We start from the raw sequence: 14,971 nt of genomic DNA, 5'->3' as shown, positions 1-14,971 counted from the left end.
CAGTGATAATATAATAACCCCTTAACAACTTGATTAGGAAATGTGTCCTGTTGCTATAAAAAATACATGTGCTTGAGCCTGATAGCACAATGCTGTACTGGAGTCAACTCATGCAGGCATATGAGAGCCTTGTGTGCCCCTCATTCCAAATGCATTCAATATGTTCAGGTTGGTAGCCTGAACTCACCATGCTGGGGGGAATTTTCCAATGAAATTGGCAAACTCTACTTATCAGAATGCTGTATTTTTTTCCCTAGAAAAAATTGTGCATATTTATCCATATCACTATTGCTGATATTAGATAAGACTTTTTATTAAAATAATTAAAATAATCTCTTTATTAAAATAATCTAAAAGTATATCTTGTTCAACATAAACAATACCTCTAGAAGGCATAAAGGAAAAGTCCTGGGCCCACAGTAGCTATCTCACAGCCTGGATGAACTCACCTTTCCAGCCTCTTTACAATACCTTTGGGGCCACACCACTGAGCTGGCGGTTCCAAAAAGGGAGGAAAATCTATTCTAACCTTGGTGTGTTATACCAGGGGTTTATTATTCTTAGGTGGCTACTTTTGAAATTGAAGTGAGCTGCTTTCAATAAAAACATTACTACAATAAAACCATAAAAACCAATCATTTCTTTTACAGAAAATTGTAAAAAAATAAAATAGAAGGGAGAAACAGAAAATCAAGGGTAAGGAAAAACCACCAAAGTAGAATACACTTAACTCTGAGGTTACTGGAAGGCAAAGGACAAAGGGGAAATAGGAAAGAATCCTTTACATCTGAGATCTGATCTTTCGGAAAAAACAACCTTTTCCTTCAACACTAATATACATTTTCCAAATGAGGCATTAACTAGCATAACGCATAGTGTAATCACCCAAACTATAGAAGTTCAGATAATTATATTTTCATGTACAGTCTAAGACTTAATGTACAAAATGAAGAAATGAAGATCCTATCCTACTTTTTTTTTTTTTTTTTTTTTTACTAGATTAGCCTTAGACTAGCCTCCATCATCCCACTTATCTTGTAGCCTTTAGGATGCTCTAGAGCTGATTAAAAGGGGAGTGCTAGGAAAGGGACAAAAACAAGTTTGAAAAAATGGAAGGCTCCATGGAAGTCCTTACAGGGATTCTTTACAACCAGTTAGGAAAAAAAAAAAAAAAAAAAAAAAACCTGAAATTTAAATAATTTCAACGCAATCCAGTCTCCCAGCTCTGCCGTGTCTCCATTTATACTGGTCAGTACACAGAACGAAGTAAAATGAGTGTTTGTTTGCAAAGGTGGGAAGGTCCTTAAAGAAGAAAGGTACTCATCTGACCACAGAATAGAATCATCGATTCCTACAATTATGCTGGACCTCAAAGACAATTTTATGCACTTTCCTGCTGAAGAAAGAGTCCTTTCCACAATATCACTGCCTCATCATAGGTAGGCCTGAAAGATTTCTAGGGGCAGGGAACTCCTGTCGGGAGTTGTGGTCTGATAATATTCACAAATCTACATTCCCGTTGTTACTTATGCACAGTGGTTCTGCTTCTGCCCTCTAGGTGGCAGCAATATTGTGTTTGCCATATGACAGCCACTGAGGTGTAAGAAGGTAAATCTCCTTAATCTTTTCTTCTCCAGGTTCAAAATATACATTTCCATATGTCATTCAATGATTTCCAAAGAGACACTGGGAATAATTAAACAATAAATTCCAGAGGCATAATATTTATATATTTTTACATACTACAAAATATTTGCTGGAAGTTTACGATTAGCCTAATATGTTAATTAATTGGTGGTAACTAGAGCTAGTTTGTTTGATAATGCATTTTAGAATTCCAGAGTATTTCAAATGTACCAAATTTTGGAATTATATTGAACATAAGTTAGTCCTACTTTGATATTTTGGAAGGTATGATAAGGTTTCAGAAAACATCAGGGCCACCATTATGGCTATATTTTTTATTGTGAAACAGCCATATGGAAGTGCTGATGATGTGAATGTTCTGGCTAACAAAACAAAAGAAAAATATTTTAACAGTAACCTAGGTTATTTGATAGTTTTGTTTTTCATTTCAATTTTCTTCTATCATATCACTGACTCTAGTGCCCTTTTTCTTTAACTTTAATCAACAGTTATAAATTTTTATCAAAAGCACAAAATCTTATAGCATCACAGCAAAAAAAAAAAAAAACAAACAGCAGAGTAATTTGCAATTAAGGAGCACAGAAAATCCTCACTCTCATTAACCAGCCCTTCTTGTCAAAATACCATTTATAAGAAAATGTTTAAAAGTAAAGAAAAAAGGTAGAAAGTGTTGGAAAAGCATAACACCATATAGAAAGAAATACACTATAAAGTAGAAGTGTTAATGAGCCAACTCACATATTTTCCTTTTCAGTCTACACTGTAAGGCAATCACTAGGTATCATCATGTTATATTTACTTCCATTGTTTTATCTGGGACCAGGGATGAAGATGGAGAGAGAACATTTGAACAAAACCTTGGTGCACTCCTGAGCTTTTTAAATATCTGGACAGCTTATTTTCCCTTTCAATTTTTCACTCTTGGCTCTTGCCTCAACCCATTCTCAGCACTTAAAGGATTTTCCAGACACTCAAACAACCGCAAGAACAACTAACCTGTGCTAGGCATTCCAGGTAACCCTCTAAACCACGGAAAAATCCTTTGGCAACCATGACCTCTGTAGTTTTAAAAGAGCCTCATTTAGTCAGGCCAGTAAACATCTCACTTAACAATGCAGACAACCACTGCTGCCAGCTCTAACAATCAAACTGACCTTCAGAGGAGAGATGTGAGATTGCAAGACGTATCCGTGGACATTTTCTATTTGAGACAGGTTCTTTTCTGATACATGCACAAGTTCAGGGCCTCTTACTTCATGGGTTAGTCGAGGTAAGGAATGATCATGTGGAGCATCCTCATCTTGATATCGATACTTCTGGGAAAAAAGATAAAAAAGAAAAAAAAGCATTAGTGTTTACAAAGAGTACATTCTGAACTTCATATGCTAACTTTATTTACAGGACCCAATGTGTACCTATTGTTAATGTCACCAAAGTCTTTGCTGCAGACTCTTTGGGTAGTCGCCATAAACCAAGTTAAGTGTGAGCAAAAGTGAACCAACCATCAATACTGACCAGTGCTGATGACTTGTTTCTGCTTGACAAAGTACTATCTTTGTTTAAAAGCTACAGAAGGGTGACAATGAATGATCCCTTTTTTTTTCTTTTTTTTATCATCTTCCTTCAACGTGCCTGTAATAGTAAGAGCAGCCTCTAGCAAAGGCCATCCTTTGAGTCTTTCAAGCAGACCAAAGGAAGCTGGTAGAGAAAGAAAAGGATCAGGATAAGGAATGGTCTGAGGAAGCACAGCCCTGGCCATGGGGTCAATCTCCATCTTCAGCCTTGACCTTGGCTTCCTATCTTTCTGTCTCTCTCTGCTTTGTTCATACCTGTACCGTTACTTTTCCTTTGAAGCTGTCTTATTTGAGTCTCATTATTTCAAGGGTATTGGAGAACGTAAACAGGAAATATTCTTATTGGGGAAATTTCCTGGGGCTAAGAGCCCTAAGAAAGAGGTTGACAACTCCAGAGGTGCATCAAGTCTATTAAGGGAACTTACATACAGAAACAAGGACTTGGGCAGCCCTAAGGTGATAGATCTCCTCACCCAAAAAGAGGTAGGGCTTATTATGTATAGCCAAGTAGCACCATGCTAAACAGGTGGCTTATAGCCACAGAGTGGGGATCAGGGATGTGTTTGTTAAGAGCTGTTTAACCCAAACCAGTAAACAACTTAATGGGACCACTTATCTATTCAAGAATATTCTTTTCAGGTGACACAGGCCTTCTCTCCCATGTTAACTTGTGGTCAGCTTGCTTCTTAAGATGGCTGTAAAATGGTGTCAGTCACATTAAATACCATCACTCACTTCGCCAAACAATTTTACATACCACTCACAACCCAGCTAGTAAAACATTAGTTTGTCTTGCTTTGCCTTTGTTTCCTTTTATACGGTACAGAAGTATTAGGGGCAGGGGCCCAGACATTGTCATAACACCATCACAAACTTAACTGTGATGTTTAACCTCATCTCAGTACCCCATTATTGTTATCACCAATGATTACTTTATTCATGTCAGGTTACTAACATGTCTTCCTTCAAAATCATGCCTACAATTCCTTCATTTTTAGGGCAAAAAATATGATTTTTTTGGCCATCAGCTATCAGGCTGACTCATAATATGACAGTAATAAGAAGAAACACCCAGGGTCGGCAATTCAATCTGTTGTCCTCTTTTACTCATAAATTGATTATCATTTATTTGTATTTTTCAGAGAGGTTTTCTGCCATTTTCCTATCTTACTATTAGTTTCAAAACAAAAATTACAGCTAACAATATCTCGAGTGCAGTTTGCAAAGGACTCTCATCTATTTCTTCCATTGCAATTCTTCTTACCTATGATGCTTCATTTTACTTATGAGAAAACTAACACTGAGAGTGGTTAAGAGACTTGTCCAGGGTCATCCAACAAGTGAGCATCAGAGCTGGGATGATTTAAATCTGAATCCTTTCAACTATCATCAACTTCTCCCCAACTCCCATGAGAAGATGAAATGCAAGTCTGATAACTCAATCATCAGCTTGGTAGAAAACACTTCACTGAGAGCATACAACAAAATTAGGGTAGAGCATTTCTATAAACTGAAAAATACCATACTTCTGTTTTCTTAATCCTGTGAATAATTTGGCAAGGTAGTCTGCCTGAGAAACATGGGTTGAGCTTAACGTTCATTCTTGATCAGTTATGTGTTCACTGGGAGTGGAATAATGCGATACACATGCCCATTTTAGTGTCTCTGGCTCTCAGCCCATGTACCCTCCACATCTCCCCACCCTCTTCCACTGTCTCTCAGAGAAACACTACCATCTATGTAGTCACCCAAGCCAGAAGAGTAGGAGTCAGTCAGACTCGATCTGCTCTTTCGCCCACACCCACCATCTGCCAATTTAATAAATCACTGAGTCTGCCTAATTTATATCTTAAATAATTCTTGAGTCTACTCTGTCCTCATCCCCCACCACCAGTAACCTACCCACTACTCTACCCGCATTCAGATTCTCTTCAGCTCTCAGCTGGACCATAGCAACATATTCTGGACTAGCTAGACTACCATGGAGTTTGCCCCTTCCCTGTCCATATTCTGCACTGCACCAGGGAACTTTCTGAATCACAAACCGATAAAGTCTTTCTTTTTAAAACCCTTTAGTGGATCCCAAAGCCCACATTGCACAGCCCAAACTTCCTTATCCTGCCATAAGCCACCTCCTAACACCACTGCATGACCTGAGCCCCCATTACTTCTAAACTCTTTTATCTTACCACTCTCACCCATTTCAGGATTGTGGAATATATAAAAAAATCATTACTTCCATGTTTTAAAACTCTAATTAATTGTAGTAATATACACGTAACATAAAATTTACCATCTTAACCATTTTTAAATGTACAGTTCAGTGATACTAAATATATTCACAATGCTATGTAACTGATCTCCAGAACTTTTTCATCTTGCAAAACTAAAACTCTTTACCCATTAAACAAAAACTCCCCATTTTACCCTCCCCCAGCCCCTGGCAACCACCATTCTACTTTCTATTTCTATGAATTTGACTGCTCGAGATACCTTATATCAATGGAATCATACAGTATTTGTCTTCTTATTGCTGGTTTATTTCAATTAGCCTTATGTCCTAGTGCTTCATCCATGTTATAGCATGTGTTAGAATTTACTTCGTTTTATGGCTGAATAATATTCCATCATATATCTATATACCACATTCTGTTTACTCACTCATCTGTAAACAGGCAGTTTGGTTGCTCCTACCTCTTGGCTATTGTGAAGGATGCTGCTGTGAGCATGCGCATACCACTATTCTTTCAGAACTTTGCTTTCAAGTCTTTTGGAAAGATATCTAGAAGTAGAATTGCTGGATCATATGGTAACTCAATTTTTAGTTTTTTGAGGAAACTTTTACGCTTTTTAAAATTTAACATATGTAAAGCTATATTCATGTTACTCATAAGAGTCTGAAACATAAAAATCTAAAGGCACCCGAAGTAAAATTTTGCAAAGGTAAAATGATTACTGTGGCTTCTTAAGGATTTCTACAGTAGGATTCAGCTGGTTTGGAGAAAGATTTCATCTATAAAAATGTACATCTCACTGAATTTGTGAGGTAAACTATCAGAACACAGGAAATAAACTTAGTTGAACTTATGTGGTATCACAACGAATTTATTTTAAGTTAATTATTTTCATAAATTTAAGATGCATTTCAAAGACTGATAAGGACCTAAATTAAAATTCGACTTTAAAATCAATCAATTAATATTTTATTAGAAAAATTGTCGATTTTAACATTCATTGATCTTTTAGGCCTCAACCTTTACATTTCTTTTTAGGAAGCATTTGTGAACTGCAAGTCTGAGATTTTGTAGGTATTCCCATAGCTCCCAATACTCCACCAGTCACAACTTTTATCTTGCTATGTGGTTCTGTACTTTTTTTGATTTGTTTGCTTTTACATTGGACTATAAGATTTGTGAGGATTAGGGTGATTTAGGTCTTGTTTATCCTTATAATGCTAGTCCTTAGCCAAATGCCTTGCACATATGCTCAATAAGTATTTGTTAAATAAAGTTCCAAATGAAAATTGAACAAATGGAAGAAATGAGTATCAGCTGCTTAAGCTACAGAGGTATTTTGGCGGCCAAATACAACCTGTTTCATCGCAAAACATCATGAGCTCAGGTTCATAATGCAAAAAGTCAGCCACATCATTTGTTTGACAGGATCTTAAAGAACATCAGATCCTTAAGCATTATATATCTCTCTCCTCATCATTCCTTTCAGTAATATATGCTAAGAATATAAACTGAATAAGAACCAATTCTTGACCTCAGGAAGATGATAGTTATTAAGTAAGTTATACATTCATGTAGCAAAGTCAGGATACATAGTGATAATAACTACAAGTACAGAGTTCTGTGAGAGCAGAAATGGGTCGAACTTACCAGTTTGAAACAGGATCTAGAAAGATAATAAGAAGAGGTAAGGGCTATTCTAAGAAAAGACAATAATGTGTAGAGGAGATAAGTAGTAAGACAGGACGACATTTTAAGGGAACACCGAGATATTGAATGCAGGTACTCAAGGCCCACAGCTGCATACTTCTCAGAAAGTTTGCCCCGGAGTAATTTAAGCCTCCTCCTCTCTTAGATACTGACTGGGAGATATGCGGGAACTTCCCACTCCCACACCTCAAAGTGTAACAAACTCTAGGGTGCAAATTACATTTCAAAGCACCTGATAGGATCAACCTGAAGCTAGACTGCACCTAAACCCACATTCTTGCAGAACTCCTTGATGCTGACCTCACTCCTTGAAGGGCTTCTCTTAGGAAGTGCCCTCCATAAATCATGCTCATACTAATACCCATTTTAGGTCTTCTTCAGGTGAACCTGACGTAGGATCTGGATGGAGGTTGGGATGTGAGGGAGAGCATGGCAAGAGACAAGGCTGAAAGGCATCCTGCCATCTATTGTAGACAACAGGGAACCACCCAGAAGACTTAAACAATACTCTCCCTGGTGCCAACCAGCTATGTCTCCTCGCCCCCCCCCCCCCTTTTTTGGTTTCCAGTTTTCTGCAAGAAATGACAAGATCTAGTGAGAAGTAACACATTTAATTCAAATGGAAGCCTCCAGACAAATCTCCCTGATAGGGCATAGCAGAATCTCTGCTTGGATTCAACTTTGGCTGGACAAAAAATGATTTTTTGCTTTGTAATACTAAACTAATATTAATATTATCAGAAATACTAATCCTAACACAAATGCCAACATGAAAACCAATAATAGTAGTTATTCTTACTGTGCCAGGAACTATGCTAAATGCTTTGTATTCATCACTGCATCACTGTACCTGAAAGATAGGTGTTGTTATTCTCTCATCTGAGGCTTAGAGTGTTAGGTTTTTTTTCCCCAAGCTTACACACCTCATGAGTAGCAAACAAGGATTCAAACATGTTACTCTGACTCTAGAATTAAAGTACTTAAATATTCTTCTAACCTGGTTAGGACCCAAAGATCTTGAGACCAACTTTATTTTCAGGAGATACAATAAACATAATTTTTAGGAAATCCTGAATAGTTACCTACCAAGAGAGATTAAACAACTCCACAGAAGTCACACCTGGATTTAAGAATCGGCTCTAATGTTCTGGGCAATTCTGATCATTTCTCATTCTAGGCCTTTTCTATTAGGTACTGATGCCATTCCTGGCACCCTTTGGGTCTGTTATTGTATGTAAAAGGAGGGCCATTTGAAGAGGATCTCTGTTTTGAAATATGTGTCTTCCTCTTTTCCTCTCTTCTGGTGGGTCCACTGGAGGGGACTCCAGAGCAAAAGAACTTGTATAAACAGATCATATTTTCTCTCCCAGCTCTAATGGCAGTGAAGCAGAAGTGGTGCTCAAGACAGAGAAGATCAATGTACTAATCATGTTCTCCTGTCCTTAGGGAAACTCATTTTATTCAGGACTTCTGGAATGCTATCCCCTTCACCCTTCCAAAGTTTAATCTTCCACTTCCAGGCTCCTCCATCAGGCAAACTTATTCAGGCCCTTGATAATCAGACTGGGTGTCATCTCTTTAACGGCTAAGGTTAAAAGGATGGCCACTGCAATGACCTGTCCATGTGCCTATCTCTCCCACTTGCCCATAAGAGACAAATGAGCAGAGATGGGGTCCTATTCATCTCTGCAACTCCAGTGCCCCATTGAAGACTGATCAAGTAAAATACATAGGACTTTAACTGACCTAAACTTAAATAATCTTAGCAACAATATGGCATACTGATCAAAAAAGTCCTCCCAGATGAACCTACATACAGTCATTCCCATACTCCTCTTCCACCCCAGGGCTCCTGTGTGGATGGACAAAGGTTAGGAAGTATGACCAGGTTCTGCTCACTACATTCTGCTGGTGCCTATGTGCATCAAAACCATCCTGAGTTACCCAGAATTCAAACACAGGAGCCGACTTGCACCTGATCCGTCACGGGAGGGTCTCTTGCACAGTCTGTAAGTTGGTGCTGCGCTGGCCCAGTGCACGATAATTGAGGGAGAAATCACAAATCTTTCAAAGCCTCATAAATAAAAATCTGGGTCTTTTTCTGTTCCTACAGAAAAAGTCCTCTGCTTTCCCTTTGCAACAGGGGTTGGCACTGTTCTAGTGAGTGGGGAGCAGGAGTGGGGAGGGGGAGAGAAAAAAAACACAAAAACTCCAGGAGAGCCAGAACATGTTTGTGTGCTCTTCAAAGGTAAGTAATATTATAATACATAACAGCGAATACCATCCACAAACACTTTTCTAAGAGGGTTTTAAAATGTACCCCATTTAAAACTTAAACCAACATTATGAAGAAGGGACAAACAGTTTCTTACACAAAGCCTAACATTTTGGACAGGCTCAAAACCTCTTAGTTCCACTGCTTTTGTTTACCGCATTGACAAATGGCATTCTCAGTGGAGTGGAATCTTATCCCCCTGTGTAATCTAAGTCCTCTGAGGGCAGGGCCCCTGCCATTTACCCTTATCTCCTGCAGAGCGGTCAGGCCAGAATGCCAGCCAAACAGCCCTGGCCGGCTGCTGCCGAAGGAAGCCTCTAAGCTTCAAAAACGTGCTTTGGCAGAAGCAGACATTTTAGGAGAAGCACGATGTCGGTTAGAAAATTAAATAAACAATAGACTTGCAAAGATCCATAAGGAAGACATGACTGCAGCTCAGAAAACAGAGGAAAAAGGAGTAAAAAAAGACAGTCTGGAAAAATTAACTACATGGAAATGAAAGGGTTTCTATTTCCTCTCAAGATTGTCAGTTTAACTTCTACAATAGAGTAGTAAGCTCATCCAGGCCCAGCCAATCACCATCTTATTTTGAAGAAAATAGTTGGTGTAAACACTTTGATATTTCTTTTTAGGAATTTTATCTACTGGAAGCTTGTGCAGTATGTAGTCATCCAGCTCTCTTTCTAGCGCCATCCTTTTTCCACGATGTCTTAGTCTGTCTGTGACCTGTGACTCATCCCAATTACTACACCTATTGCATCCTCTCTCCAACTCACTGGAAAGAAAATATGGCTCAAAAAGAGAAAAAAAGAAGGTAAAGAATGGTTAATTCAGTGATCAGATCAGTATTTATATGCATTTGTTTGATTTGAAATAAATTCTCTGAATGATATTTTGGCTGAAGCAGGGTTCTCTTTCCCCTCTCATGCTTTCTGGCTGCTACCCCAATTCATTAGTCCAGAATAGTGACATGTACGTTGCAATCTGGGTGTGAGGGGTGTTAATAGGAGGAAAATGAGAGGACAAAAGCAAGACAGACCACACTTAATTTTCAAGGAGACTTACTGGCTTCTCAGACTAGGGGGTTCTCTTCCCCCACCACACTGCTCCCTCCCTCACAGGATTTCAGGGCACCCTGTACTTACTTTTCTTAAAACTCATGTTTTATTTTACATTTATTTCTGTGATCACTCACTTAATGTTTGCCTCCCTCGTTGGATTGAACCCTCCACGAGGGCCAGGTACCCTGCCAGCGTGGTTCACTGCTGCCCTCTGGTGCCTGTCATGTGTACATAGCATGCTCTGTCAGTGTTCACAGAATGAGTCAAGAATTCTGTAGCCGAATCTCTCCTCAAAACCCATTACTCAAGGCCTAATAAAAGTGGGTATAAGCTCACTGACAGCTGATTGCACACAGATCTTCCCAAGTGAAGTTACCCTTCAAAAAAACGACCCACAATCAGCAATACAGCTGGCCCAAAGAACACTTGAAAGAGGAATTTGGGGCGGCGCGGGGGGGGGGGGGGGCGGAGGGGCGGAGCAGGTTAGAACAGGATGCAAGTAACAGGACTGATGTAAGAGATGAAAAGCTCTCCCAGGTGTTCCATTTGAATTTTTTGAAACAAAACTCACAAATGAAAGGAAATACTTTCCCGCTTTTTACCACAAAGAACAGGACAAGCCAGGATGTTAATTAAATTACAAATCAGCTGTCTGCTTGCAGCTGACAGAGCTCCGTGTGCTTCCAAGCAACGTCAGATATTTTAAACCCTCTGTAATTACCTACAGTGGAGGAGCTGCCAAGAAGGATGCTTTCATGAATATTTAATGGCTCTTAAGATCCTTTTTAAAGAACTGATGATTTAAATAATCAGGAGAGAACTTACTCTAGCTCAGTGCTGCCCTCCATCTGTTAACTGAAGACGCTGGAAATGTAGCATAGTAAGAAATGCATGCTTTCTCTCCTAAAACTCTGGACTAGGCCCAAGACCTAGGGGAGGCCAGGATCACATAGAAGAGGTAAGTGTAGTATTAGATATTCCTTAAGCTCTCTGAGCAAGTCAGACTGGAACCACAGACCACAATCTAGGAAAATCACGAGTATGCAATTGTAAAATGAATTTGTACAAGATGCCACACATTCAAGGTGACATTCAGGATGCTGTTTACAATTTACAAAGCACTTTCAAAAACATTGTCTCAAATAATTCTCTCAAGAATTAGAAAAATATAGTATTGCCACTCCGATTCCCAAATTAAAAGAGAGAGAGAAAATGGGAGAGTCCCTGGTGTGTTAAAAAAAAGTGTCAAAGCTGGGTTTCAAACCAGTATAACCGGCTTATTCCAAGAGACAGCCCAATGTAGTGAATGTGCATGAATTGTGGCATTGGAATCATGAGTACAAATCTTGCTTATGCCACCTGCTAGTTGGGAGACATTTGTCAAGTTGCTGGACATCTCTGACCTTCAGTTGACTGAGGCTAAAAACTGAAAATTATAGGGTATACCTCATAGAAATATAAGCATGGAGTGAGACTCTGTATTCCTGGAACATAGCGGCTGCTTGACCAATATTAATGCTCTTCTTTCTGGAACTCTCAAGTCCTTTGCACTTTGCAGGTCCATCATCAAAAAAAAAAAAAGGAGTACCTAAGAATGAACTCTTTGCTGTTAATGCTGTCAGCCAAAGGAAACGAATGGCAATGGTCATTTGTACCCTCTAAACATGTCTATCATTTTTCTCCTTCGTAGGCCATCGTACTGGAATGACTTCCTAAAACCTCAGTTGTAAATACAGCTGGAGAGACTGCTGGAATCAATTCACAGTTCTATCATGTATTACATGACCTGCGGCAACTCATCAAAGTCTCTGAGACTTGATATTTTCATCTGTAAAACAGGACGAGTATTTAATTCAAAGAATTTTTGAGAAGGCTGATGAGGTAATACATAGAAGGCACTTGGTGGAGTGTCTATGACCTAGTAAGCGGTCAAGTTGTCACTTAATATCAGCTATAATGATCTTATTTGTAACATTAGATTATTTTACTTGATTATAAAAGATTTTAGAAATATAAAAAATACCTAACTGAAAGGGAAAAAATGTAGCCCCCCCCCCCACTTTTTCTTTTTGCATTCAATGTGTTCAAAGCACGAAATTACAATTTTCCCCTCTATACCTTATAAACCTTGTGTTGCAATCTCACAGCTCTCCCGATCCCACAATGCACTCTTCAGCCTTCCTTTGTGCCCTCTGCAATGCTCGGACACCTTCCGGGCTCTCTCAACCTATTGTCACTCGACTCAGCCTGCTCTGGCCATTCCAACTCCTGCTCCTCCTGTCTCCTCTCAATTGTTCATTCAATGAGAATTTATTTCAGTTATAAAATAAGCCATGAGCATATGATATAGAGCATAGTGACTATAGTTAACGATAATGTTTTTTTTTTAAAAAAAGCAAGAATTTATTTAGCACTTGCTATGTGCCAACGTTATTAATAGTAGGGATACAAAAATGAACAGGAAAGACACATCCTTTCCCTACCCTTTGCTCTTGATGTCTTCTTTATCTCTAATAACCCCCCTGACTGTCTTTCACCTGGCTATTGCTCAACCTTCAAACAACTCTTCTATCATTTCTTCTCAGATGCTTTCCCTAGACATCCAGGTTTGGCTCAGTGCCCTTTTTCTGTGCTTACATGACTGACTCACTGAGAATTCCTCTTTTTTTTAAAGTATGTACATATCTGTTTTTCTCAGGAGAACATAAAGACTTCTTGATTTATTATCGTATGACCAGCAGCAAACATTATGTCTGGGACCCTCTAGGTGCTCAATGAATGTTTATGAAATAAGCTAGCCTTGGTGGAAATGTCAATTCCTTGGACTCTTACACACTTTACCACTCCTAGCACATCCTGGAAGCAGCATGTATCCATGAAACCTGTCTGGATTCCATAGGAGATCTGCTTACTGATCAGTGCCCTGCAAGGTTTTCAGTAATAAAGTGAAAAACTTGTTCACTGTATAGTACAGGTAATGAAGTGGGTTATTTTGGGGAAATGAAGGTTCATATTTGGGGCATGAGGCAAGTGGGAAGGAATGTTGGCTGGCGGTTTTCTGGAGTAAGGAGCTGAAGGGAAGAAAAATTGGGACATGCAAGAAGGGAACTGAATGAGTACCTTCCTTTCCCCCACTCCGCCAGCACTGAGTTAGAGCAACTAAGGAAGCACGACACATAAATGAGGCCATCCCAAGTAACCTTACCCTAGACTCTTTAAAACCCAGGCTGGCAGCTGGACACACTGATGAGAACACCAGCCATGATGAGGCCTGTAAAATACACTCAAGTGCACGTAAGGCAAGGAGGAGATCTGGAAGGGCACACATTATGTTGACACTGTTATCCCTGGGTGATTATTTTCATTTTATGAGGTACATGTATTACTTGGAGAATAAAAATAATTAACACGGTAGAATATGTAAAGCATAATCAAGTTTTTGTTTTGTTGTAATGGAGACGGTCCAGTGGGGCTGTAAGCTTTGCGTTGAAAGAAAATTCTCCATCCCTGGAAAAGCTTTATCCAGTTTTAGGTGTGTTAACTTTATGAGCTGACTGAAGGATGCAAGGGTGATAATCAACTGACAAATGAAGGAGAGAGCTGGAGAGAATTTGCTGGAGATGAAGAAAGCCTGAAATCAAATTGCGTTGATGCCAAGAAATAAAATCAATGATTTGGGAACACACTTGATAATTAGTTTGTCCATTTGGAATGCAACTTCGAATACAGCCTGAATAATTCTCCAGGAATAATTGCACTGGATTCAAGTAAGGGCAGTAAGAGCTTGTGGGAAGTCAGTCTGATTCAGTCCACCAGCTGTGTAACTGCTGTAGCTTCCACGAGTAATAGTCATTCACTGCTGAAAGCTAGAAGCGTGTTCTGCTCAGTGTGCCTGGTACCCAGAAAAGATGAAATGTTTATTTCAGCTGAATGATTAGTCAAGTGATACAAATTCTCAGCACCTCAGTTTCCTGAGTTTCAATTCTTTTCCTGACCCTAATCAGCAGTGTGACTTCAGGCAAGTACAGAACCTCTCTGAAAGTCAGATTTCTCGTTTGTAAAATTGGACTAATAATACTTATAACAGTGTTGCTATGGGAAATTGATGAGGTAATATGCATAAATGTCTTGGCATAGGGCCTGACTTCTGCTAGATACTTAGGAAATTTAAGCCTCTTCCTACTTCTGTCCGTGTCATATACTCATCTTCCTAAGTATTATCATAAGGGCACACACACACACACACACACACACACACCACACACACGTGCACGTGTGCACATAACTCAACCTTACCACTATTATAAGGAGCTGGCTTCCTCCATGCTATCACAAACCTCGTAGCATCATTACAGATCTGCATAAACCCTCTGAAAAATGCAGATTGAGTTGCAAAGGCCTTGCCTCCACGGCTCTAAGATTTAGCTTCTTTTCTGTATAGGAGGCCATCTTATTGTGTTTACCCAGTGC

General features: G+C 39.2%; 1 protein-coding gene across 16 annotated transcripts in view; it reads right to left on the bottom strand.

Moving 5' to 3' along the window:
* DLG2 (discs large MAGUK scaffold protein 2) overlaps positions 1-14,971 on the bottom strand; it is a 1,668,408-nt gene that overhangs the window by 848,180 nt on the left and 805,257 nt on the right. For 11 of the 16 annotated variants that reach the window (XM_036221811.1, XM_036221806.1, XM_036221809.1 and 8 more), the window contains one exon: positions 2,802-2,963. In XM_036221811.1, coding sequence (XP_036077704.1) covers positions 2,802-2,963 — 162 coding nt within the window. The remainder of the gene's footprint in view (positions 1-2,801; positions 2,964-14,971) is intronic. The other 5 variants (XM_036221807.1, XM_036221815.1, XM_036221819.1 and 2 more) reach the window with 1 other exon arrangement.

The sequence above is a fragment of the Rousettus aegyptiacus genome, unplaced genomic scaffold (genome assembly GCF_014176215.1).
Source record: "Rousettus aegyptiacus isolate mRouAeg1 unplaced genomic scaffold, mRouAeg1.p scaffold_m13_p_5, whole genome shotgun sequence".
Taxonomy (NCBI): domain Eukaryota; kingdom Metazoa; phylum Chordata; class Mammalia; order Chiroptera; family Pteropodidae; genus Rousettus; species Rousettus aegyptiacus.
This window is presented reverse-complemented; position numbering and strand designations above follow the sequence as displayed.